The sequence below is a fragment of the Gadus morhua genome, chromosome 13 (genome assembly GCF_902167405.1).
Source record: "Gadus morhua chromosome 13, gadMor3.0, whole genome shotgun sequence".
Taxonomy (NCBI): Eukaryota; Metazoa; Chordata; class Actinopteri; order Gadiformes; family Gadidae; genus Gadus; species Gadus morhua.
This window is the reverse complement of record NC_044060.1, coordinates 4,429,467-4,457,161: the sequence shown is the minus strand read 5'-3', so window position 1 is coordinate 4,457,161 and position 27,695 is coordinate 4,429,467. Positions and strand designations below refer to the sequence as shown.

Sequence of the window (27,695 nt, the reverse complement as noted above, 5' to 3'; positions counted from 1 at the left end):
ACCCTGGAGCACACTTTCAAGACGTTCGTTACCAAAGATGCTTTCGGGAAACGGTGTGAAAACTGTACGATGCTCGTACGACCCACTCTGCGATCCACTTAGGCTAAAGATGCTATCGGGAAACGGGGCCCAGGGGTCTATCTTTTGAGAGGTAAACATTGTTATTTTATTGCAGTATATCATCTTGTCACAGTGGAGAAATACTTGCTTGTTGTTGGCCAATGTTAGAGACTACCTTCGACCGACGGCAACGCCCCGCCTACAGAGACGTCACCATTATTTACTAACATGTGGGCGGGGCTATTATGTCGCGTCAACACCCCAGTTCTCGCGGGATCTGTGACGAGATTTCGCAAAGGAGGATGAAGCTGTGAAGAGAAAGAACAACGCGGCAGGTTTCATGAACACAATCTCTTTTGCTCTCACATTTATCGGTAAGGAAACGTGAAAGGGTCGAGCATAATAAGAGCTGAACCCAAACAGACACTCCGCCTCCGTGCATTTCTCATGTGGTCGCTCTTTTACAACACGAATCAGCGGAGACCAAACGCTGCTGCTAGGGGCTAACAGGCCTAGCCACCAGTGTTGCCAGATTGGACGTGAAATCGGGACCAATCTGGCAACACTGGCTGCAACGCGATGCAGCCAATGTTGCCAGATTGGTCCGAATTTCTGCTAGCTATTTTACTGCTAGCCTCCATGCACATCCTGAGCAACACACTTCGTCTTTTATGCTCACATCTAATGTGGATGTCTACATTAAATACTAGTATAACGTTACATCTGTGCATGGTTAATAATAAGTCCTAATACCTGAATAATATTTCACCATATCCTCTTTTTATTGTCATTATAAAGGAGATTGTTTACGTAAATTCATTTTTATTACCGTTAGTTGGACTCGTCCATGTGGATTTATTTTGACTGTAAAGAAGAGAATTAAACGATTTCGTTATTAGAAAGAGACCACTCTGCTCGTCCTAATAGAATTGGTCATAACTTAATAGTTTAGTGATCGTACTAATATACCATTGGTTCATAGTTTTGTGATCGTTCTAATATACCATTGGTTAATAGTGTGGTGATCGTACTAATGTACCATTGGTAAATAGCTCGGTTAATAGTGAGGTAATCTAACTCGAGGTACTAATTGTTGTATGAAGTACTTTTCTGTAGAACGTGAAGCCATGCTGTCTCCAGTAGGGATGAGGATACACATTTCCCGATCGTAGAGAAGGTGGTATTCAAGTGGCGAATGACGGTGTTTGCATGTTGAAACAAGTTTAGTTGAGGACTTAAGAGCTAAAGTCGCTGGTTCCAGATTTTGAGCTCATTATGTTTTGCTGTCAAATGCTCTGGTTTCTGTCTCGGCGTTGACGATAAGGTCGCTGGTTTCTGTCTGCGTTCATGATGTTTTTCTGTTGGAAGTCGCTGGTTTCCCTCTCAGGGTTCATGATGTTTGGCTGTTCAGCTTGCTGGTTTCTGTCTCTGGGTTCATGGTGTTATACAGTAGCTGGTTTCTGTATCTTGGTTCAGGAAGTTTTTCAGTCGCTGGTTTATGTCACTGGTTTCTGTCTTGGTTCATGATGTTATACAGTTGCTAGTTTCTGTCTCTGGGTTCATGTTTCAAGTGCTTGGTTTCTGCACTAGGGTCATGATGTTTTGCTGTTAAAGTCCCTGGTTTCTCCCTCTGGGTTTGTGACGTTTGAAAGTCCCTGGTTTCTGTACCAGGGTTCGTGATGTTTTGCTGTTAAGTTCCCTGGTTTCTGTCACAGGGTTCGTGATGATTTTGTAAAAAAAAGAAGCTTGTTTCTCTCTCAGGGTTCACATGTTTCACTGTTAAAGTCGCTGGTTTCAGTCTCTTGGTTTATTGTACTTTGCAGTTAAACCTGCTGTATTTTGCTGTTAATCTTGCTGGTTTCTTCTGTTAAACGTCCTGGTTTGTGCTTCGGGGTTCATGGTGTTTCAAAGTTGCAGTTTTTGGTCGCTGGGCTGATGATGTTTTTAAGTCGCTGGTTTCTGTTGCTTTGTTCATGGTGTTTGAAAATCACTAGTTTTTGTCTATTGATTGATGTTCTCTGTTGCTGATTTCTGTTGCTGGGTTCATGATGTTTTAGGTCGCTGGTTTCTGTTTCTTGGCTCATGATGTTTTGCTGTTAAGTTGCTGGTTTCCGTCTCATGATGTTTGAAATCCGCTGGTTTCTCGCTCATGATGTTTTAAAAGCTGCTGGTTTCCGGCCCATCGCTCATGATGTTTAAAAGGCGCTGGTTTCTGGTTCATGACGTTTGAAAGGCGCTGGTTGCTGGTTCATGATGTTTAAAAGGCGCTGATTTCTGGTTCCTGACGTTTAAAGGGCACTAGTTTCTAGCTCATGTTTTAAAGCAACTGGTTTCTGGCCTATGGTTTTTGAAGTTTAAAAGGTGCTGGTTTCTGGCTCATGATGTTTTAAAGCCACTGGTTTCTGGCCCTTGATGTGCTGGTTTCGGTTGCCTTCTCACAACTCAGCTTCATGGGCTCTTGTTCAGGGGCGGAAGACAAACTTTAGGCCCTTACAACTTACAGTGGTTCAGCTCCCAATAGTTAGCTTTTCTGGACTGGTTGGAAACCTGTCTGCATGACTGGTGGAACATCTGTCTGCATGGAATTCTTGGATCGGTTGTTTCGGTCAATGAAAACAAGGCGATTCTCAGAGTGAGGCTTGCCAAGTGATGGAACTTATTCCGGGTTGAACAAGATAGTCGGTCGGAGACGGAGTGAGTTGTTACTTATGTTTAGTTTGTGATCGTGGGATTTGGGGTGTTGGTCTGCAAACTGCTTCAGAAAGTTAACACCGGTGTATTCACTCCTCTGCCACATAGTGACCCAACATTCTGTAATACGCTATGTCACTCAGTCTGCCACAGAGGGACCGAACACGCTGTAAAACACTGTTTTACCCTGCCCCATATTAGGGGTGTGCCAAATAATCGTCATGACGATGCATCGCGATTCTAATTTTCACGATCTACTGCATCGATTGTTGACGCCAAGAGTCGATTATTAATTTAAAAAAATGAATAATTAAATTTTTTTATTTTTTTATTTTTTTTATATCGTTTTATAAAGCCTATTCACTTTTTGTGGCATCAGTTTGTCCTCTTATGTTTATGAAATGATATTGTTGTTATAATGGCAGCTACTTCCAAAAGGGGAAATGTTTGAATGTTTTCATTTCATTGGTTTAAAGGACCACTGAGGCCATGTAAACGGCACTGATTATCCTTATTTTGTTATTTTAAGTTTTATAGATCCTTAGCACTTCTTGTCAGTGTATCCAGTAATAGTCGTTTCAATAAATACAGCTATGTATGAATTGAGTTGCTTTGAGTTATCAATTGAACACACTATCCAGATCATACACAGCCAGTCAGCCACTGGTAATGGCTTAATTTTTTTTTAACAGTGTTCAGTGAAAATTCGCAATGCATCGCAATAATTCAAGTATCGCGATGCATCGTGATAGAATCGCATGTGAATCGTGATACGAATCGAATCGTGACTTCTTTGGCAATACCCACCCCTACCCCATATGGACCCCATTGAAAAGTGTGAAATGGTTCATGGGATGTCTCACCGTGCTGGTCTTCCGTCCCAATGGATATCCTGATGTCAGGTGCTGGGTGAAGTGTTTTAACTGGATTGAAATATCAGGGTGTCTGGTCTCTTCTCAGATCCATGTGATGCATGCTTTGGTCTCCTGGGAACTGGGCCAAACATCACATCCCCGTTGTGTCTCCATGTTGTTCATGACCCACTAATAACATAGTTGTTGTTCATTTTTATATTAATTGGAACTGATGAAATTGCCGCCAATGTTTCTTTGAACAGGGAGTAATTGTTGTAATAAACAGTTTTAAAATGGGTTCATTTGTTGGAAAGGTGCTTAATAGGAATATGGGTTGGAAACAAGGTGAACAAGTTCGATTTTGGCTTCATTGTTTGGTCCAGTCGTGGTGTTTTCTGTTGTTTGAATCTTTTTTTGTCCTTTTCATTAATATGGAGTGTTTGATATCACACGGTTTAGAGTGTTGAGCAAACAAATATGAGTTCTTTAAACTAAACAAAAGATACAAAAGTAAAATGTGTGTCCCTGCATATAATATGAGTACCTGGTGCTAGGCCGATGCTACTAAACGTGGTCTATATATGTCTTTACTGTATAATGTTGTTGATGATGGATGTAATGTGTTCGGTAACCGTGGATATCCTTGCTATAAACAGAAGTATGGTAAGCAACATCGAGACCATAGTATGACCGGTAGTTTATGATCCGCTGTTGAAAAGAGAGAGATGGTAAACTAGTCTGATGTCTGAGATGCTGCTGTCTGAGGTGTTTACAATCTCTCCTCCATCCCCCAAGTCATCCATCACTACTCTCTCTACCCCTCACCCCGGTCCTCCACCTCTCCTCCTCCACCTAGTCCCCATCCCTTCTCTCCTCCTAATCCATCTCTTCTCCTCCCTCTACCAGTCCCCCACCTCTTCTCCTCCATCTCTTCTTTCCTCCACCTCGTCTCTCCTCCTCCCAGCCCTCAGTCCCGTCCCTCTGCCTCCCCCCTGCTGGCTCTGATGGTTCCTGTACCTCTCTCCACAGGTAGTTAGCCAGTTGGCAGTGGGCTTGTGGCAGCCTTGCTATGGCTGTTGTGATCAGGCTGCAGGGTCTGCCCATAGTGGCAGGCACCATGGACATCAGACACTTCTTCTCTGGCCTCACCATCCCCGACGGCGGCGTGCACATTGTGGGCGGGGAGCACGGCGAGGCCTTCATCGTGTTCGCCACCGATGAAGACGCCCGTCTGGGAATGATGCGCACGGGCGGGGCCATCAAGACCAACAAGGTGTCCCTGTTGCTCAGCAGCAAGACGGAGATGCAGAACATGATTGAGCTCAGCCGGCGCCGCTTCGAGACGGGCTCGGCGGCGGCCGAGGCGCCGGCGGTGGCGGCCGCCGGTCGGCAGGGCGCCGGCGCCGCCGCGTCTCAGGCGTCCGTTGTGGGGAGGAGTGGTGGCCACGGTAACCAAGGGTTCGGTAACGCCCAGCCCTCTGTGACCACAGCCAGCTCCCACCAGGAGCAGCACGGCAACAAGGTGTCGGCCAGCCATGCCAGCCATGCCAGCCATGCCAGCCATGCCAGCCATCCCAGCCATGCCAGTCATCCCAGTCATCCCAGTCATCCCAGTCATCCGAACCATCCCAGTCATCCCAGTCATCCCAGCCACCCCAGCCACCCTAGCTTACCCCCCAGCCACCCCAGCCATCCCAATTTACCCCCCAGCTTCGCCAACAGCTATAGCTCCGGCCCCGGCCTCGCCGGGGGGCCGCCCCCCATCCCCCCCCTGCCGGCGCTCCCCTCCATGCCTGGCCCTCCCCCGTCTTCAGCCCTCCCCCCGGTGCCCACGGCCTCCCCTCTCCCCCACATGTCCCACCTCCCCCACATGTCCTCCCTGCCCCCCTTCAACCCCTCCCTGCCTCCCCCCGGAGGCCTGGCCTCCGCCCTGGCCCTGGGGCCTCCCAACCCCATGCTCTTCAGCCCGCTGAACCCCCTGAACCCGCTGGCCTCCCTGGGCCTCCACATGAAGGCGGCGGCGGCGGCGGCGGCGGCCGGGGTGGTGCCGGGCGGCGGCGGCGGCGGCCTCCTCGCCAGCCCCGACGAGCTCTTCGTGCTGCTGCAGAACCTCCCCTTCACCTCCTCGGAGCTGGAGGTGAGGGAGATGTTCCGGGGCCTGGGGGTGGAGGCGGTGAGGCTCCTGAGGGACAGCCAGGGCCGGGGCACGGGGCGGGCCATGGTCAAGTTCTTCTCCCCCCAGGACGGGATGGAGGTGGTGAAGCGGGGCGGGGGCATGATGGGGCAGAGGTACGTGGACGTGTCCCCGGCCACGGAGCGCCAGTGGGTCAGCCTCAACAACCCCAACCACCCCAACGCCAACAACCCCAACGCCAACAACCCCAACGCCAAACCCATCCAGGAAGCTCAGATTCAGGAGCATCACCGCGGCAACGTGCCGGCGGGGGGCAGGGAACGCTGCCGGTCCCGCTCTCCGCTCCGGCAGGGCGGCAGCGAGTGGTGCGTCTACCTCAAGGGCCTGCCCTACGAGGCGGAGAAGAGGCAGATCCAGGAGTTCTTCAAGAACCTGTCCCTGGTGGAGGACAGCGTGTACATCGCCTACGGGCCCAACGGCCGGGCCACCGGGGAGGGCTTCCTGGAGTTCAAGACGGAGCAGGACTACAAGACGGCCCTGAGCAGCCACATGCAGTACATGGGCAGCCGGTTCATCCAGGTGCACCCCATCAACAGGAAGGGCATGCTGGAGAAGATCGACTCCATCCGCAAGCGCTCGGGCGTCCCGGGCGGCGACGGCAAGACCCCGGAGGTCTCCAAGTCGCCCCGGAACTGCGCCCACATCACCAACATCCCCTACAACGTCTCCAAGAAGGACGTCCGCGCCTTCCTGGACGGCGTGGGTGTCTACGAGGACAGCCTGAAGGTGCTGTCGGATAACCACGGCAACGGGCTGGGCCAGGCCGTCTTCCAGCTGCGCACGGAGGAGGACGCCCGCAAGGCGGAGCGGCTCCACCGGCAGAAGCTGAACGGGCGCGACGCCTTCGTGCACCTGGTGACCTACGAGCAGATGAAGGACATCGAGAGGAACCCCCCGCCGCAGAACAAACGCGGCCAGCGGAACCAGAGCCAGCCCGGCCAGCAGCAGCAGCAGCAACAGCAGCCCAGCCCCCAGCAGAACCAGCCCAGCCCCCACCAGACCCACCAGATCAACCCCTTTGCCGGCATGAGCGGGGAGGAGTTTAACTTCCTGAGGAGCACCATGGGCAGCCTGGGCAGCGCCCCCTTCGTCTCGCCGTTCGCCAACCCGGGGAACGGCCTGGTGGGGCCCCCGCCCCTGCCCCCCCTGGCCGCGGGACTGGCGGTCACCCCCCCGCTGGTGGCCGGCCTGCCCGGAGGCCCCCTCTTGGACCACCCCGGCTTTAGGCCCGGGATGCCAGGAGGCCCCATCCTGGAGCCCCCCGGCTTCAGGCCTGGGGGTCCCGGGGGCCCCATCCTGGAGCCGCCTGGCTTCCGGCCCGGGGCCCCTGGAGGCCACGGCCTGGGCCCCGAGGCCCTGAGGGCCCTGGCTCCGTTCGACGGCGGCAACAGGAAGCCGACCGGCGTGCCGGGTCGTGGCGCCGGGGGCAACAATAACCAGAACCGCCAAGGAGGCGGCGGCGGCGGCGGCAACAACAACAATAACAACGGACAACAAAACTTTGGCCCGGAAGGCCTGAGGAACCAACAGCAACAGGCTCCCGGGAACCCGGGGAACCAGCGGCCCGGGTGCCCCTCCATCGTGAAGCTCCAGAACATGCCCTTCACGGTGACCGTGGACGAGATCATGGACTTCTTCTACGGCTACCAGGTGCTGCCCGGCTCGGTGTGCCTCCAGCTGGGGGAGAAGGGCCTGCCCACTGGGGAGGCCATGGTGGCCTTCCACAACCACCAGGAGGCCAGCTCCGCTGTGCTGGACCTCAACGACCGGCCCATCGGCGCCCGCAAGGTCAAGGTGACCCTGGGATGAACACGACCTCCGACCCCTGAGTCTCTCCGCGTGTCTCCCTGTGTTCATAGGTCAGAATCCCCCCCCCCCCTCCCCGTCTCCAGAAGCACAAAACTAACCCGACTCTTCTGGTTGATAAGCAGCACTAAAATATGACGATGATGATGATGATAACTTGTCTCTTGCTTAGAGCTCAAAAGTGATGATGATGATCTTGCTGATGTTGATAACCTGTCTCTTGCTTAGAGGTCAGATGTGATGATGATGTTGATAACTTGTCTCTTGCTTAGAGCTCAAATGTGATGATGATGATGATGGTGACAACTTGTCTCTTGCTTAGAGCTGAAAGATGATGATGATGATGATGATGATGATGGGAACACCTTGTCTCTTGCAAAGAGCGGAATTGTGATGAAGATGGTTTCGTTTAGTTTTTTAAGAGCACCAAAATCTTTCCAGCTTCATTGAAACTCATCTGGGACCGGCGTTGCTGACTGTAAACCGTTGGTTTGTTGCAGAGTTGAGTGTGTTGTGTTTTATTAACCTGCTATGATGCTATGAACGTGATGTCTGTTTGCTAGTGATGAAATCATCATAAATCATATTGATGGTTTATAAAATGACACAGCCAGTGAAATTGTTTTCTTATCGTTTATAATGGTGTGCACTGCATTGCGTCTACAACAGAGTTGTCCGTTGAGCAAGGCTGTGTCTTAGACTTTACTCACTGTTGATTAAACAAGTTCTCTACAGGCAATACCATCCTTATTTTAAAAGACGGAACAGGGTCTGCGATGGTTTGCATCCACCTGTGAGACTGGCCATGTTGACAATAAGAAAAGCATAATTCCACTGTTTGTCCTTCTGTGCTCTACACCTGAGATGCTTTCACTATTTTATCCTCTTTCTCTCGATATCTTTCCCTCTCTTTTTGCTGGGACTGCTAACTTCGCCACTCTTCACTTCCTACTGTTGGTCGCCGTGTTGCGCTGGGACAGTCCCCTTATGATGATGTCTTTTTTGAGCTGGGACTGCCCCCTAATGATGTCATGATCACTCTGCAGCTTGGGATGATGATGATGATGTTGATGAAGATATAAACCTCTCGGCACAAAAAGGTTTTGTGTGCTGAGATGAATGTTTGTTTTGATCTTTTTTAGTTTCTTGGAGAAAGTGTTTCTATGTCTGCCTATGTAGCTAGTTGTTGTGTATGTGTGTATAGATTACAGATATAGATCAAACCTCATCAGTCTCTTGGACTCGGTCAATAAAAGGATGTTTTATGACGAATTTCTAGAACCCGAAACAGTTTGGTTTGTTGCGTCTGATGTCGTTGATTTATGAAAAGTCATCAAGAATATTAGCCCCAAACCCAACCCACATAGTACATGGTGCTCCCTTAATCTAACCCAACCTAATTAATCCTAGCCAACATAGTGCATAGTAGTCTAACCCAAATAATACATCTGCAGTCTAACCCTTACTGACCTAATGAACCCTAACCCAAATAGTACAATCTAATCAACATAGTACCACTCCTTTAGTATAACCCTAACTGAACCTAATTAACCCGAACCCCCATAACATGTTAAGTCTAACCCGCATAGTAAATCACTAATAAATAACCATATAGAATTATCCGAACACTCATATCTAGACTATTACATACCAGTAGTTATCAGAGTAATTAACTTACTACGTAAGTAATGAAGTCATGACTAGGCCAATTAATACTTTTAGTTACTAGACTGACCAACTAGCAGTAAGGACCTCAAACTAACTAGTATCTGGCTGGTTACCCCCCTTGCATCATCTGTTTGAGCCTTTATCCTTCAGGTTGAAAACATAAGTTATATTATTAGTTCATACATATTAAGTTGAAGAATAAACATAGTTTATACTTATTACATAGAAGAGGAATAGTACCGCTGGCTCTGTTGAATACTGTGCCGTTCTTTATCTTTGGACGGGCAATAAAGTTGTTCCTCAGCGTCGTTCAATAGTTAATATTCACGATATCATAATAACGGGTGAACTATGTTTTTTACTAATACTAATTTACTTACCGTTACTCATCACCCTCCAAATTCAGACCTGAGCACCAACGGTAAAATAATAACTGTCGGATCACCCGTTTCCATGACAACGTAAAGACGACATCCCAGTGCGCGGCGGAACTGGTTACTGTGGTTTGACGAGCTGGCCCCCTTCTTCGAGGTGCGTGTGTGTGTGCGTGTGCGTGTGTGAGTGCGCGTGTCACATTATCTTCGAACAGCACTGTGTGTGAGTTCCCTGCGGTTGCTAGTTGTATTTCACCGTTGTTGCTCAGGTTCGATTTGTAGGGAAGTGGGAAGTACCTTTTAAAAGACAGGTGACCCGTTAACTATTCAAGGGGACATATTATACCACCAGGTGTTAGCGTGATTAGCAGTTACAAGCCGTTTTCAAAATCTGCGTCTTCTGACCTCTGACTTCATCACCAGTGGTTGTGTCCACCTAGATGTGGGCTGGATAGATCACTCTACCGGCCTACCCAGTGGACTCAAGCAAACGCTGCTCATCTATCTAGCACACATCTAGGTGGACACGCCCACTAGTGACGTCAGAAGACGCAGATTTTCAAAACGGCTTGTAACTGCTAATCACACTCACACCTGGTGGTATAATGTGTCCCTTTTAAACAATGCTGTTGAATAACTGTGTCTGTGTGTGCGTGTACTTCTGTGTGCGTTCGTAACAACAGGTTATTCTTGCACGGAGGATAGTAAACCCCTAACCATATTAACCACAATCTGTTTGGCTCCTCTACCTGCTGAGCAACACAGGGAATTTAACCCATAACCCTGCAGTGTTGGTGCCTTGCTCTACCCACTGAGCGACACAGGGAATAGACGGGACATAATAAGTCAACTCCTTCATGTCCATTTGTGTGTCTATTTCCACCTGGAGGCCTCGGGTACTGTAGCAGGCCTACTAGCCTTTGAGGGTACTCTGTACTGCCGTAGGCCTACTAGTGTTTAAGGGTACCTGGGTACTGCAGTACAGCTAGTGTTTAAGAGTACTCTGTACTGTAGTAGGCCTACTAGTGTTTAAGGGTACCTGGGTACTGTAGTACTAGTGTTTAAGAGTACTCTGTACTGTAGTAGGCCTACTAGTGTTTAAGGGTACCTGGGTACTGTAGTGTTTAAGGGTACTCTGTACTGTAGAACTACTTTTGTTTAAGGGTACTCAGGTTACATACTGTAGTAGGCACTTGTGTTTAACGGTGCTCTGGACTGTAGTGTTTCTGAGTCCTGTGCAGTATTATTAATATTATTAGTATTAGTAGGCCAGGTGGGTTTGTGTGACGTCAGCCTAGACCTCTACATGTGCTCATATAAAGTTTAGTCTGGGGGTGCTTTGACTTTAAACTAGTATGTTGTGGCCGTGTGTATGCAGCAAACACGGAGTAAGATCAGCTTTACATAAGTCCGACGAACACGCCTGGTTGTCAGCGATGATCCAAAGTAACCTATAACTAAACTATTTAGCCATTTCAAAGAAATCGAAACGCCTTTTTTTTCTCCACCCGACTTCCTGTTTTGTGTCTCGGTGACGTCACATACACCACTGTCCAATCATATCCATTGTAGTGAGCTTTTGACCAATGAGAGAGCCTCGTTCTCCACCTATCCGAGCGATGGGCGGGCCTTGGTCCCGACCGCTCTGCCACTCCCTTTCCTTCATTGAACGTTTGAGCACCGCTGCGGACAGTACTTTTGTATTTGAGTATTCTCGGGGACATTACTGCAGGAAAACAAGGTAAACTCTAATGTCTTAAGTATAATAAGTAACAGGCGGATGCCGCCGGAGATGTTTGAAGGCCGAACTGTGTTCCATGTGTGACTCAGTGGGTGCGGACTGCGTAAGCTGTCCTGACGGAAGTTGACGTTGTCTGTGCTCGTCTGTGAGTGGGTGTGTGTGTGTGTGTGTTTGTGCGCGCGCGCGTGCTTTATTCTGGTCGTGTCTATGCGTGTGTTTGTGTGTATCTGTGTGTATCTGCGCGCGCATGCAGAAACGTGCGTGTATGATCTGATCGTTGACCTGATCATTGGTTGTGTGTATCTGTGTGTGTATCTGCGCGCGCATGCAGAAACGTGCGTGTATGATCTGATCGTTGACCTGATCATTGTTTGTGTGCGTGTGTTCTTGTGGTCCTGTGTGTCTATGCGTTCTGCTCATCACATGTGTGTATGTTTGTGTTTTCCCAGATGGCCGACTGCGTGTCCAAGGTGGAGCTGACGGTGTCATGCGCCACCCTCCTGGATAAAGACGTGGGCTCCAAGTCAGACCCGCTCTGCGTCCTGCTGCAGAGCACCGGGGACAACCAATGGGAGGAGGTGGGCTCTCTCTCTCTGCCATACCGTGTGTGTGTGTTTTGTGTATGTGTGTGAGAGGGAACCAATGGCACCTGTCGCCTGCCCTCTTTATTTTATGTTGTTCTGATACCGATACCAGTATCATACTCCTCTGATATTTCCTAAAGCACAGTATCGGGTATCGGCGAGTATGCAAGTCTATGCATCTATCCGATACCATCGCGTGACTAGCTCAGTTACTACAAAGGCAGAGAATATCCCAAACACGTTGGTTAATGGTCGGAGAGGGAAAGTTGGAATAGGAAGCTACCAAGTCGGAAAGACATTGATGCTCACGCTTAACTACAAGAATACAAATGTATCATTCCTGTTGGCGGAGTTTGTAGGCAGGACGATCCTTATTTGCTGCATTATAGAAACAAGAGATAGAACGTTTCTTGTCACTGATCGTTTTTCATGGGCCAAGACACATTCCGAACAGAGGAGGTTCTGTGTGTGGAGAAAGATATGGGCGGTACTCTGTCTATTCCAGATAAGCTACAGTTTATCCGTCTTATCTTTAATTAGACTATACTGCGTCTAAAGCTACTAATCTAAGTTCTTGCATGAGGTTGTGAACTGAGGGCCGCTGTAGGGGGGGTGATAACGGCCAATGGCAGATGGCTTCCTAGTAGCTGGGCCGCCTCCTCGAGCAGAACTAGTTTTATTATGGTATGTACACACATGGTATGTATTATTGGAATTCTGCTTATCTCAGGTGGTGGAGCGGGTTGCCTGGTAACCGGAAGGGTTGCCAGTTTGATCCCCTAGCTGAGTGTCGAGATGTCCCTGACTTGGATGCCTCATCCTAACTGGTCCTGACAAGCTGGCTGTCGCCTTGCGTGTTTGACACCGCCGTCGGTGTGTGAATGTGTCTATGAACCGTTGTAAGTCGCTTTGGATAAAGTCTGCTCGCTACCCTAAAATGTAAATCAATGTAAATGCAGACTAGCGTCGTTGGAGGCGGTGGTTCGGCTGCGTCTGAGGAAGGTAAAGTCTGTTCAGACAAGGCAACGGTGGCGTGTCCGTCCTCCACGCCTTCAGGCACTGAGCCAGAGGGACAGCATGTAGGAGCAGAGCTGTGTAATTATGTCGTGGATAACACACTTATTGTATGTTGTACGTTCTGGCACTTAAAAATAGTTCTTAGCATCGTGTAGCATCTTCTCCTAGCTATCTTTGTTGTATACAGGGAATGGGTTAACCTAGCGATTGTTAGAGCTTGGCAGCTTGGTTCTATGAACATCCTTACTGTACCCACAGTGAGATTTATTGTTTCTCTTTCTTCTGACAAATGTACTTATTGTAAGTCGCTTTGGATAAAAGCGTCTAGTAAATGCCCTAGATGTAAATGTCATGGATAAAATGCAACACTTTAGAGAGGTCGACAATCTAAGAGAGATCGAGAAAGCGGAAGTTTGAAAGATTAAGACTTTATTATCATTTGTAGCAAGTAACAAAACCTGAGTTGGTTTGCCAAAGAACCCCTGTTCTGGAATCATATTTCCAGTATGTTTGGATTCCTCCTACATGCACTGACCAATCACAACACTCTATGCAGCGGGCCTAGAGATTAGGCCCCTCCCCGTATCCCCCACCCCGGTTCCCCACTAACTGAACCTACACTCATCCTCCTCCTCTGTATTCTCAGTAGATAACAACATAAAGAATTGACATCTAAAACATTACAGTTACATCAGATGTGGAGCAGTGAGGTCCTCTTTGAATTAAATCCACTCCTCAACTTATTAATTAAACTGATATAACACAGACATAATAAACCAAATGTGCTTATGCGATGAGATTGTCTGTCAACCATCTTTGGCTTGAGGTAGTTTGTGACACAGTATTGAGTAAAGTGTATGATCAAAGAAAACAACTTCCTTTACCACATACACAAGTCCACAGAGAGAGTTGGCAGTGATGAGCTCAATGACAATCACTTCCACTCAGACAATAAGCATGCATTCAAACACTTTAAAACAACACCACTGTGTGTGATTGTGGAATGCATTCACAAAGTAGGCAGGGTTTGATTCAAACTGTAGTACTCACTAGTTAACTTTAACATATAAGTTAGTATAAGTAACGTGAGAGAAAGAATGCAGGGGGCTTCTTTCTTCTTTGTGGCCGTCGTGAAGCCCTCCCCATCTCTTCCTCCCAGGATGAGGTGATCCAGGTATAGAGAGGTTCACAGCTTTAAGGGGTCAACTTGGAGTCAGCTGAGTAACCGGGGTCCATCTCACAGGTCTGTCAGGAGGGGTAATGATTGACCCTTCGGAATGTGGTCCTTTGTTGACTCTGCTTTCTTCCACACTGATGTATTCCTTGTAAGCCCGATAAGGCTTATACCTTAAACCTCAGTCAATTTCTCCCATAATTCCTGAATTGTTGACGGAGTCATCACTTGGGCTCAAGGTATATTTAATTAGTTTCCATCCCCCTCTGCACAACAGATTTTCAGGCCAACATTTACAAACATCATAGGAGAGATAGACTGCAATAAACATCATATTTTATCATAGTGTATTTAACTATATTTGATGCTATAAAGCAGGCAATGCTGTTTGTTTGTTTCCATGTGCTTCTGGAAGCTACGCTTCCCATGTTGTTTACTTTGACAATAATGATACATGGAAAATCGACATACAAATTAAAAAATCAATCATCAGCATTTAATTTGTCTATGTATTGAAACTGTACTGAACCTTGATATCACCGTACCGTAGTGTGTGTGTGTGTGTGTGTGTGTGTGTGTGTGTGTGTGTGTGTGTGTGTGTGTGTGTGTGTGTGTGTGTGTGTGTGTGTGTGTGTGTGTGTGTGTGTGTGTGTGTGTGTGTGTGTGTGTGTGTGTACATCGCTATGTATGTATTTGAATATGGTTACTGAAGTGTCCCTTCTGTCCCCCAGGTGGGGCGGACCGAGCGGGTGAAGAACTGCGACAGCCCGGCCTTCAGCCAGCGTCTGAAGGTGGACTACCACTTCGAGACAGTGCAGAAGCTCAAGCTTGCCGTCTACGATATCGACAACAAGTCGGTGGACCTCAAGGACGATGACTTCCTGGGGGGAGTGGAGCTGACGCTGGGCCAGGTAACACACCTGATGGTTAAATGTTGTGTTGTATAAACTTAGGTATAACTCCTGGGAGGAGTGAAACACAGTCTGTGCCAGGTCACACTCAGGATAGCCAGCAGTGTACTGTCATGGTTATAGTTATATGAAAACATAAATATGCTTTTTTATATTTTATTGTTTTGGTTATTGTGATTGTTATAGTTATGTGATATCATGATCTAAAAATGTTTCCTTATAGTTATAGTTATGTTATATTATCTATATATTATTGTGTTCAGATTGTTGCCAGTAAAACTGTGACCAGACCACTGCAGCTGAAGACCACCAAGCCAGCAGGGAAGGGAACCATCACTGTAAGTGTGTGTGTGTGTGTGCGTGTGTGTGCGCGTGTGCGTGTGCGCGTGCGTCCGTCTAGATATGTGCGGATATATTCATGTGTTTGTGTGTGTGTATAGATATGTTTGTATATATTTGCATATTTATGTGTGTGTGTGTATAGATATGTTTGTATATATTTTGTATCTATGTTTGTGTCTCAGGTGACAGCTGAGGAGATTAAAGACAAGAGAGCCATCGTCCTGGAACTAGAAGCTAAAAACCTGGACAAGAAGGTAAAACACTCTCGCTTTCATTATCACAATCACTCTATAATGATATTGTTTATAATGTTTATATGTGAAGCCTTTGGAGTCTACCTTGTGTATGGAAAGTGCTATTTAAATAAAGTTGTGTTGCCTTGCCTATAAACAGGATGCAATTTGTTTTAATAATGGACAGCTATACAGATAGATAAAGTGCTAGATGGATGAATTGATAGATACAGTAGGCAGGAGGTTAGTACAGTCGGTAGACGGGTACACTAGGCAGATACAGTCGGTAGACGGGTACACTAGGCAGGTACAGTCGGTAGACGGGTACACTAGGCAGGTACAGTCGGTAGGCTGCTCGGTAGGAACTAGCTAACCCCGTCTGTTTCTCAGGACCTCTTTGGGAAGTCCGATCCTTTCCTGGAGTTTTATAAACAAGGAGCTGGTGGCGAGTGGCAGCTGGTGTACAGAACTGAGGTACGCAAGCACACACACACACACGCACACACACGCACACGCACACGCACACACACACACTAACAAACACATCGGCCCATTTGCTCGACCCTTAAAGGATTGACTAAAACACTTTGAAATTGTTATAAAGCGTCCAACATCTATTTCCTATTAATCAACTGTTTATTTTGTATGTAAAAAAGGATTTATTAGTAATTGTGAAAACATTTGTCAGTATGCTAGGATGCACAATGCCTCATGGGTTATACATTTTGGACTGTCATGTGTATGATGATGATGATGATGATGATGATGATGATTTACAGGTGGTGAAGAACAATCTGAATCCCAGCTGGAAGAAGTTCACACTTTCTCTGCAAACCTTCTGTAGTGGAGATCTGGACGCTCCCCTCAAGGTACACACACACGCACGCACATGCACACGCACATACACACACGACCAAACAAGTGGAACTCACAGCCTCAGTGGACGGCCTGAACGGCCAATGACACGACACTTCTCCGTCTGCACGAATAAGCACTTAGCTGCTCAGACACCGGACACGCCCCTCTCGCCGGTCGTCCGACTCATACCAGACGAAGGACGAGAGCCACACACACACACACACACACACACACACACACACACACACACACACACACACACACACACACACACACACACACACACACACACACACACACACACACACACACACACACACACACACACACCATCCTCTCAGAACTAACCAATGAGCTGGCAGTCACTGCAGGGGTCCGCCTAATCTACGCTCTGATTGGTCGGTCAGGAACATGCACAGGAATCAAACTCTCTGTATTAAAGGATGGATCGGTGATTATCACCGGCTTGCTGAACATTACTCTCTTATTACACAAATACTTACTCAAGAAATTAACCATTTGACGCAAAATACAACGACCACAAAAAATGATAGGTCCCATATTGATATAAAAACGATTTTATCGCTTCCTCCTAGAACAATAGTCTGTTATGTTCTAGGGTTGGAAACGGCGTCCATAACAACGGTTCATCTCAGCGGGTTGAGAAGTGTCAAGTCTCACCCTCTTCCTCCTCTCCTCCTCTTCCTCCTCCTGCAGGTTAACTGCTTGGACTCGGACAGCGATGGATCCCACGATCTGATTGGTTCCTTCACGGCTAAAGTTTCCGATTTCCAGAAGGCAGCGCATGGCTCACCGGTGAGATTCCTTTATGTTCCTTTAAATGAGTGTCTAAACCAAACGAGTGTCCCCCAATCCTGATGTTGAATGAATTTTAATGTTCACTGACGAGGCTGAACTAGTGGGACCAATAATAACAAATTGTAAAGAGAAGTTATAAATTATAAATCATAAGTAATACATTCAACAATAAAAGTGCAATGGTAAATAATGTATAGTAAATAATTCATATAGATAATAGTAAATAGTAAATAATTCATAGTATATAGATAATAGTAAATAATTACCAGTGAAGAAGAAGTAATATTATTATTATTTTGGGTGATTGTTATTGTGATTATTTTTACTACAGGCGGAGTTTGACTGTGTCCATCCTGACAAGCAGAAAAAGAAGAAGAGTTATAAAAACTCTGGAGTTGTTTGTGTAAAAAGCTGCAAGGTAAGAGCTAGACTGCATTTACCTGTCAGCTCGGAGCTGGACTGCATTTACCTGTCATCTAGGAGCTAGACACTACATTATCCAGAATCCCCCTAGTCACCGCTCAAGAATGAATGTTTGTTTTTGCATTTCTACAGATGGTGTCACAACACACCTTCCTGGACTACGTCATGGGAGGATGCCAAATCAACTTCACTGTAAGTCACGCACACATGCGCGCGCGCGCACACACACGCACGCGTGCGCACACACACTAATAATGGTTTGTGTGTCTGTAGGTGGGCATCGACTTCACCGGCTCCAATGGGGACCCTCGCTCTCCGAACTCGCTCCACTACATGAGTCCAGACGGTCTGAACCAGTACCTGTCTGCCACCTGGTCCGTGGGCCTGGTGGTCCAGGACTATGACACGTGAGTACATGTTTACCTGTGTGTGTGTGTGTGTGTGTGTGTGTGTGTGTGTGTGTGTGTGTGTGTGTGTGTGTGTGTGTGTGTGTGTGTGTCTCTCGTCCTTTCTCTCCCACCTAACCCTCTCTGTCTAATTTCAAGATTCAAAGAGCTTTATTGACCTGGAAAACATACATTTACATTGCCAAAGCACCAAAAGTAAAACAATTGGTGACAAATTATAAGCCAATCAGGGACAGCAAGGCTATGGGCCAATCAGGGATCGCCCCAGGTCTTTGGTCCCACCCACAAGACTGCTGATTGAATGTGATTCTACACTCAAGAGCTCTTATGACCTCTCGTGACCTCATGACTTCTCTCTCTCTCCTGTCCCTCTCAGAGATAAATTCTTTCCAGCTTTCGGTTTTGGAGCCAAACTTCCTCCAGATTACCAGGTCAGTAGTAACCCCTAGCTCTACATCCAGACTAGTCAGACTATTCCAATTTGTCTACGTTTATATTAGGACGTCACCAACGGCTGAATCACACTTATTTCCAGGCTATATCCCATGATGCAATGCGGTTTTTATCGTCAGCGGATTCCTCCAACGAGGATGCTCTGTCACACATGGCTTAGGGTCGGCAGGCTTGTCAAATAAACTTCTTGTTGGCAAATCCAAAAAAACACGAGCACATGAACGGAAAACACAAAGGCTAAAGCCACAATGTCAACAGACGTTAGCAGTGAAACCATCCGACCGTTCAGTACAGCGTGTGGGTACAAAACATCCATTCAGTGGGGCCAGGTTAGCCCTGTCAAACAAGAGTTGGTTGGTCTCGCCACACAGACACACATTCGCTCGTGTTCTTTTTTCCGAACTATCTTTTTCTTCCTGACCTGCAGGCGGCCAATCACCAATTTGCTCTCAACTTCAACCCAGCTAACCCCTTCTGCCAAGGTACACACACACACACACACACACACACACACACACACACACACACACACACACACACACACACACACACACACACACACACACACACACACACACACACACACACACACACACAGTGTCTGAGCGTGTGTTTAGTAAGGTAAACCGCCTGTATCTTACCGGGACTTTAGGGGGTCTTCCCTGAGCCCTAGCCTGTGTTTAGGGTGCCTTCCCAGGACCGACCCCCAGCGTGTGTTGTGTCGTCCCCCAGGTGTCCAGGGCATCGTGGAGGCCTACCGCCAGGCCCTGCCCCAGCTCAAACTCTCCGGTCCCACTAACTTCTCCCCCCTCATCAACCACGTGGCCTCTATCGCCTCCGCCGCCACCCAGGGCAGCCACGCCACTGTGAGGACTCAATACACTCACACACATGACAGCCACGCCACTGTGAGGACTCAATACACACACACATGAGGCAGCCACGCCACTGTGAGGACTCAATACACTCACACACATGACAGCCACGCCACTGTGAGGACTCAATACACATACACACATGGCAGCCACGCCACTGTGAGGACTCAATACACACACACACATGAGGCAGCCACGCCACTGTGAGGACTCAATACACTCACACACATGGCAGCCAAGCCACTGTGAGGACTCAATACACATACACACATGGCAGCCACGCCACTGTGAGGACTCAATACACACACACACATGGCAGCCACGCCACTGTGAGGACTCAATACACTCACACACATGGCAGCCACGCCACTGTGAGGACTCAATACACACACACACATGGCAGCCAAGCCACTGTGAGGACTCAATACACACACACATGGCAGCCACGCCACTGTGAGGACTCAATACACACACACACATGGCAGCCACGCCACTGTGAGGACTCTAGGAGTTTAGCCCTTCACCTAGAGCCTAACCTAGCACTCAACAGTATGGTCTTGATAGCACGCTATAGACTCATGAAGCGGACGTTAGTGTGGGATTAAGGATGTGTTCTTGCAATTGAGGACGTGCGTACAGATTTACGCTGATGCAATGCAAGCGGTTTAGGAGATGGGAGCATGTACATTGAGGGCATTCAGCAGACGCTTTTATCCAAAGCGAGATTTACAATAAGTACATTTGTCAAAAGATTGAGAAACAGTATATCGCTGTCGGTACAGTAAGGATGTTCAAAGAACCAAGTGCCAAGCACTAACAATCGCTAGGTTAACCCACTCCCCGTACACAACAAAGATGGCTAGGATGAGATGCTACACGATGCGAAGGGCTATTTTTAAGTGCCATGACGTACAACATACAATAAGTGTGTAAGAGGGGTGGGGGGGGGGTATGGGGGAGGCTATGCAGAGTCTAGGTGACCTCTGACAAGTTCAAATGAAGGGGTGCGTGAATGAGATCGGAGCGCGCCCTGACCCCCTGTGTGTGTGCAGCAGTACTTCCTGTCCCCCCTGACCCTGTGTGTGTGCAGCAGTACTTCCTGTCCCCCCTGACCCCCTGTGTGTGTGCAGCAGTACTTCCTGTCCCCCCCCCTCTGACCCCCTGTGTGTGTGCAGCAGTACTTCCTGTCCCCCCTGACCCCCTGTGTGTGCAGCAGTACTTCCTGTCCCCCCCTGCCCTTCCTGTGTGTGTGCAGCAGTACTTGCTGTCCCCCCTGACCCCCTGTGTGTGTGCAGCAGTACTTCCTGTCCCCCCTGCCCTTCCTGTTAGTGTGCAGCAGTACTTGCTGTCCCCTCTGACCCCCTGTGTGTGCAGCAGTACTTGCTGTCCCCCCTGACCCCCTGTGTGTGTGCAGCAGTACTTCCTGTCCCCCCTGACCCCCTGTGTGTGTGCAGCAGTACTTCCTGTCCCCCCTGACCCCCTGTGTGTGTGCAGCAGTACTTCCTGTCCCCCACCCCTGACCCCCACTGTGTGTGTGCAGCAGTACTTCGTTCTCCTCATCCTGACCGACGGGGAGATCACGGACTTCGACCAGACGAAGGAGGCGGTGGTGCGCGCCTCGCGCCTGCCGCTGTCCATCATCATCGTGGGCGTGGGGCCGGCCGACTTCAAGGCCATGGAGCTGCTGGACGGGGACGACGGCCTGCTGCGCTCCACCACCGGGGAGGCCGTCGCGCGCGACATCGTGCAGTTCGTCCCCTACACCAAGTTCGCCGACGTAAGTCTTTCAGTTTGAGTTGCAGAGCTTTGAGTTTTGTGTTTGTTTCGTACAGACTAAGGGCCGTTACAATAGTCGACGCATCGCTACGCATACGCGTCCAAAAGGCTACGCGACGCGACGCTTCGGCCGCCATTAATGGCGGCCGAAGCGTTGCGTCACGTAGCCTTTTGACGCGTATGCGTAGCGATGCGTCGACTATGTAACGGCCCTAAGAGTTCGGCTGGTTGTTGTTTTCGAGCTGCATGTCAGCTAGCCGAGCCTTTATGTAAGGGATAATGTATAGAACGCCGGTCCAACCCATTTCCCGATAACGACCGGCGTTCTATACATTATCCCGCTTATTACATGACCACGGAAAAATAACTTCACACAAGTGTGTCTTTTTACAATTACCATTCGTAGTGTTGATCAGCAGAGGAATAGTCCGCCAATGACGTTGAAGGTTTCAGAAACAGCTGACCGAATACGCTGGGGTTTATATGTTACCGGACTACTTGCGTGGTGCTACCAAAGACGTGAATCAGAGGCAAAAAGTTTCCTTGACAGCAGTCAATATATTCTTGTCTCTGTCTCTCTCTCTCTGTCTCTGTCTCTCTGTCTCTCTCTGTCTCCTGCCTCTCTCTCTGCCTCTCTCTCTCTGTCTCTGTCTCTCTCTCTCTCTGTCTGTCTCTCTCTCTCTCTCTCTCTCTCTCTCTCTCTCTCTCTCTCTCTCTCTCTCTGTCTCTCTCTCTGTCTCTGTCTCTGTCTCTGTCTCTGTCTCTGTCTCTCTCTCTCTCTCTCTAGGCCCCACCCGGTGCGCTGGCTAAGAGTGTTCTTGCCGAGGTTCCCAACCAGCTGGTGTCTTACTTCAAGATGATGGGGCTGGAGCCCGGCAAGATGGCTCCGCCCAAACAGGCTGAGCTCAAACCATAAGCCACTCCCCTTCCCTGTCTGAGCCACAGCCCTACTGTGGTTAGGCCACACCCCCTACCATGCCTTATCCACACACCCTACCACTGAATGCCAAAGCCGCACCCCATATCGTGCCTAAGCCACACCCCTCAACGGGCCTAAGCCACATATCCTACTGCAGAATGCTTAAGCCACACCCCTACTGAAGCAGTCCTAGGACACACCCTGTTTATGCAATAATACGTCTATATGAAACCTTTAAAATGTACTCCACAGTTATGTAGCTCCATTTAAACCTGATCATTTACTGAGATATAATCGTTGTAATTCCACGTGTTTCTTGGTCTGACTCAGACCAGAAGATGGACCCAAGATATGAGTGTCATATATCATGTATTTACTTTTATTATTATCTTCATGACTTTCCTGGAAGTAATGTCGATACAGGTCTGGTCTATCTTAGCATGTGCCAGCCCATAGCCCTGTTCTGTTACTCTAGCCGCTTGCCTCTGCCTAGCCGCTAGCTCTAGCTGCTTGCCTTGACCGGTATTGTGCCTAATTGTGCCAACTGGTTCAAACTAGTGCTTATTGGTTCTAACCAGTGCCAACCGGTTCTAACTAGTGCCAACTGGTCCTCACTGGTAATTTTCAGAATTTATGGACATGCTGCTTTGCACTATAATCTATAAGCTTCTATTCTTGAAGCCATTTTGCATCAACTTCCAATCTTCTCCCGAGATAATCAAAGACCACTTCCACACGGAGCTGAATCATGAAGCGTGTTTGACTATACGGTCCGTCCGTTGCCAGTTGCGTCAATCAATCACAGCGTGTACTGACGCTAGAGCGGGCATCCATTATGGCCACCAGGGGGCGCCAAACCCTCTCTATAATCAGTCTCTTCTTGGCTTTTGGTTGTCTGGGAGGAAGACAAGGCTGCAAAAGTGTCATGATTCCGCTTGAGCTTTGGTGTATTATGGCTTTTATACTTGAAATAAACGGATTTTATTTTACTTCTGTGTACTTGAATGTTTACTTGAGTCTCATTGTGTTTTGTAGTACGTGCACACTAGATGCTTAGATGGTCTGATTTTATTTTTGACAAAATATTCACTCAATGAGTTTATGTTTGAAAAACCACCAACACAGGCAGGACTTGAACCCCGGTCTACAGCACTAACCGCTCAGCAGGTGTGGAGTCAGCAGGTGCTATCACTCTACCACTTAGACCACTAACTAAGCCATGTCTTTGGCGACACTTATTGTGTTAATTCTTCCCACTGATACAAACAGTTTTGCCACCAACACCAAGGTCATAACATTCAGAATACTGCTGAAGCAAGGGCTTTCACCAGTGGACCATAGGCTCAGTCACCATCTGGTAATAGATAAATACATTAACTTACATGACAATTTTCGAGATTGCAGATTAAAATTCAGAACTAAATGCTACAACTGAAACCAAGCAATATCATCCCACTGCAGACACAAATGGGTGTTCTCGTGTGGTGGGAGTTCCCGTTTACGCAGACTGGAACGCCCCCTTCTTATTCTTCGTCGCCTTTCTCGCTGAACTGTATTCAAATTTCAAAGTGTACTACTCCGAAACCATGCAAATAGTGATGTAAATAAACTTCCAAAGCTTTTCAAATCTTATTTGGCAAATGACTTCACATGGTGTGTCTTTTTACAATTTATTCGTTACCAGCATTCGTAGTGTTGATCAGCAGTGAAATAGTCTGCTATAAGACGTTGACGTCGCTTAGCAACCAAAGACGCTGGTTGACAACTTACCGGTCTGCTACCCTTCCAAGTGAACGGAGCGTTCCACGGCATTAAGAAGACCAGTGTATTAAAGGCCTGTAAAATGTCTGTTTATGGCATAGATTTCTCCTCAGATTAGACCAATAAAGCAATGATAACAAAAACAAAAAAAACACAAACGCTTGATCAAAGGCCCCCTCTCCCTCGGGTCAATCAAAACCCTCATTGTTTAACATGAATTGGCTAAACAAATGACCACTGTACCATATTTAAACACAATTCAAATTGTGCAGAGAATTATTTCCATTGGTCATTCTCAGTGGCGGCTGGCGATCAAACGTTGGTGGGGCACAGTAATAGACAGGGGGTCTGAGGTCCCCCCCCCCCCCTCCCATATTTTTTATTTTTATTTAATAGATTTGATTTCCTGTTTTCTGGTGCATTTTGGGGATGGCCACTACCTTTTTACCTACTTTTCATTCAGATTCACAAGCTTACACTGCATATACAGACTTCTACTTCATGGCCATTCCACCAGCCATTGCTATCATGATCACTGTCCTATAGCGTCCATTTTTCGTGAGTCTCAATGTCTACTTCAAATGCAGTTAGAAATATGGGACAGTTGCTTCATTTTGTTCATATCCTACAGGCCGAAAGACTAAATTAATATGTAACTTACTTGCTCCTTTTAAGTATAACATTGCTTGGGGAGTCCAATTCCTCCACTGAAAAGGGTGGAAAGTGCTTACAACTCTCTGCTAGGTAGTGATCTATGACACTGTTGTTTTTTATTGGTTGTCATGAAAAAAACAAAAAGGGTAACACTGTCGATATTTATCAAATAAAACATAGGGGGTACCACTGTTGTTTTTCACACACTGTCGTTTTAATCAAATGAAACATGAGGGGTGACACTGTCTTTTTTATCAAATTAAACATAAGGGGTAACACTGTCGTTTTTTATCGGTCGTCATGAAAAAAACATAAGGGGTAACACTGTCGTTTTTATCAAATGAAACATGAGGGGTGACACTGTAATTTTTCTTTGGTCGTCATGAAAAAAACCATAAGGGGTAACACTGTTGTTTTTGATTGGTCGTCATGAAAAAAAACACAAGGGGTAACACTGTTGACTTTGTCAAATAAAATATGTTTGACAAACATATTTGTCAAACATGCAAATATGTTTTGTGTTTTCTGTGGAAAACACAATATCTTTAATTTGAAACGCAATGCTATCATGTCTATTGCAGTCATATATAACCACAGACATATTTAATATATAAATGTCAGTGGGAAGTGGAGAGAGCTGTGAACTACCCCCTGGAGACCGGGATTCAAGTCCGGTTGATGTCCGGTTGATGTCCTCTGTTGGAAGACTCTTAACTCTATTTCATGCGAATTATAAAGTCAAGTATAACCATTGTGTTGACTTTATTCTGTGTCTTGATGGTGCATTGATAAGTTCGGAGGTTAATACTCCAAATAGCTCAGGTTCGGATCCCTGCAAAAACGTTGACAGTGGTACTGCTGTCGTTTTTTATTGGTCAACCTGGAAAAACATGAGGGGTAACTCTGTCGTTTTTTATCGGCCGTCATGAAATAAACATAAGGGGTAACACTGTCGATATTCATCAAATAAAACATAGCGGGTAACACTGTTGTCTTTGTCAAATAAAATATAAGTCGTTTTTTATTGGTCGTCATGAAAAAAAACTTAAGGGGTAACACTGTTGTTTTTAATTGGTCGTCATGAAAAAAACATTGGGGTAACACTGTCGTTTTTCTTTGGTCGTCATGAAAAAAACAAACAAGGGGTAACACTGTCGTTTTTTATCGGTCGTCGTGAAAAAAAACATAAGGGGTAACACTGTTGTTTTTTATTGGTCGTCATGAAAAAAAACATAAGGGAAATAATAGAAAAACACACATACATTTTAATGTCATGTATATCCACATAAGGGGTAACACTGTCGATATTCATCAAATAAAACATAGGGGGTAACAATGTTGTTTTTCTTTGGTCGTCATGAAAAAAACCACAAGAGGTAACACTGTTGTTTTTTATTGGTCTTTATGAAAAACAAAATAAGGGGTAACACTGTTGTCTTTGTCAAACATAATATAAGTCGTTTTTTATTGGTCGTCATGAAAAATAACTTAAGGGGTAACACTGATGTTTTTAATTGGTCGTCATGAAAAAATACATAAGGGGTAACACTGTAGTTCTTTATCGGTCGTCATGAAAAAAAATATAAGAGGTAACACTGTTGTTTTTTATTGGTCGTCATGAAAAAAAACATAAGGGAAATAATAGAAAAACACACATACATTTTAATTTCACGTATATCCTCTTTATTGATGATTGATCATTGTAAATTTTCATCGCCTCAGTGGTGCAGTGGAGTGTACTCATTGATGAGTTCGGAGGTTAATGCTCCAAACAGCTCAGGTTCGGATTCCTGCAAAAACGTGGACAGTGGTACCGCTGTTGATTTTTTTTATTGGTCGTCATGAAAAAAACCATAAGGGGTAACACGGTCGTTTTTTATCGGCCATCATGAAATAAACATAAGGGGTAACACTGTTGTTTTTTATCGGCCGTCATGAAGTAAACATAAGGGGTAAACCTGTCGATATTGATCAAATAAAACATAGGGGGTAACACTGTTGTCTTTCTTTGGTCGTCATGGAAAAAAACACAAGGGGTAACACTGTTGTTTTTGATTGGTCGTCATGAAAAAAACCACAAGGGGTAGCACTGTTGTTTTTTATTGGTCGTCATGAAGAAAAACATAAGTGGTCACACTGTTGTCTTTGTCAAATAAAATATAAGGGGTAACACTGTCGTAATTTATTGGTCGTCATGAAAAAAAACATATTTGAAAATAAATAAATAATTGTCCTTATTTATTTATTTACAAGGGGTAACACTGTTGTTTTTTATTGGTCGTCATGAAGAAAAACATAAGTGGTCACAATGTTGTCTCTGTCAAATAAAATATAAGGGTAACACTGTTGTTTTTCATCAGTCATCATGGAAAAAAAACATAAGGGGTAACACTGTCGTTTTTATCAAATGAAACGTAAAGGGTGACACTGTATAGAATAGAATAGAAACACGCGCACACACACACACACACACACACACACACACACACACACACACACACACACACACACACACACACACACACACACACACACACTCAGATGGATCCGACCGGGATCCGACCGGGATTTCCGTTGCGATGGGTTTCCTCTATCAGCGACTTATACAATAAACAAATTATGTAAAACAAAACCTTCTTTCATTTTAAAATAATAGTATGCAAATATGTTGAATAGGCCTCCATCTTTGTTATACTTTTAAAATGTTCCTATATAGCCTATTTTATAGTTTACACACTGATATTTTAAAACAGGAATGCGAAATGCATCCTGGGATATTTAACGGTCCCAAGTCCACACCATGGACCATGGACCATGGCCATGGACACATTGGGCTAGCGGCTAGCCCTACCAGGAAGAAAAATATTCTCCGTTTACTTCAACAGAGAAACACTATGAGCATGCACATTTCAATGTTTCCATTCCAATACACATTGCATTGGGCTGGTGGGGCTAGAGCATGGCTAGAGCCCTAATCTGTCCATGCTAGAGCCCCTCTTGCGCCTCCGAACTCAGCCGGAAGAAGCAAGCCAGGGTCGACTAAAAATGTAATAAAAGCGCCGAACTTGTTATTTTATAGTACTATAAAATAAACCCCTTCT

At 46.6% G+C, this 27,695-nt stretch overlaps 1 protein-coding gene across 4 annotated transcripts; it reads left to right on the top strand.

Annotated features, from left to right (window-relative positions):
• The first annotated feature begins 296 nt into the window (after positions 1–296).
• On the top strand, positions 297–23,168 carry LOC115556807 (copine-1). 4 transcript variants are annotated; one of them, XM_030374159.1, is made up of 16 exons: positions 312–434; positions 11,838–11,966; positions 14,895–15,074; positions 15,338–15,412; positions 15,599–15,670; positions 16,040–16,123; positions 16,429–16,518; positions 17,225–17,323; positions 17,658–17,744; positions 17,882–17,941; positions 18,023–18,156; positions 18,533–18,587; positions 19,037–19,091; positions 19,342–19,475; positions 21,028–21,261; positions 22,048–23,168. In XM_030374159.1, the coding sequence occupies exons 2-16, from the start codon at positions 11,838–11,840 to the stop codon at positions 22,174–22,176; spliced, it is 1,617 nt and encodes a 538-aa protein (XP_030230019.1). In that variant the 5' UTR covers positions 312–434; the 3' UTR covers positions 22,177–23,168. The 4 variants fall into 4 exon arrangements, with proteins under 4 accessions (XP_030230015.1, XP_030230019.1, XP_030230017.1 ...); XM_030374157.1 differs by having other exon boundaries at positions 21,025–21,261; XM_030374158.1 differs by lacking the exon at positions 312–434 and adding an exon at positions 11,257–11,388 and having other exon boundaries at positions 21,025–21,261.
• Positions 23,169–27,695: the final 4,527 nt, after the last annotated feature.

Coding starts and splice junctions, on each gene's coding strand:
- LOC115556807 (XM_030374155.1), top strand. CDS start 4,675: ATGGCTGTTGTGATCAGGCTGCAGGGTCTGCCCATAGTGGCAGGCACC.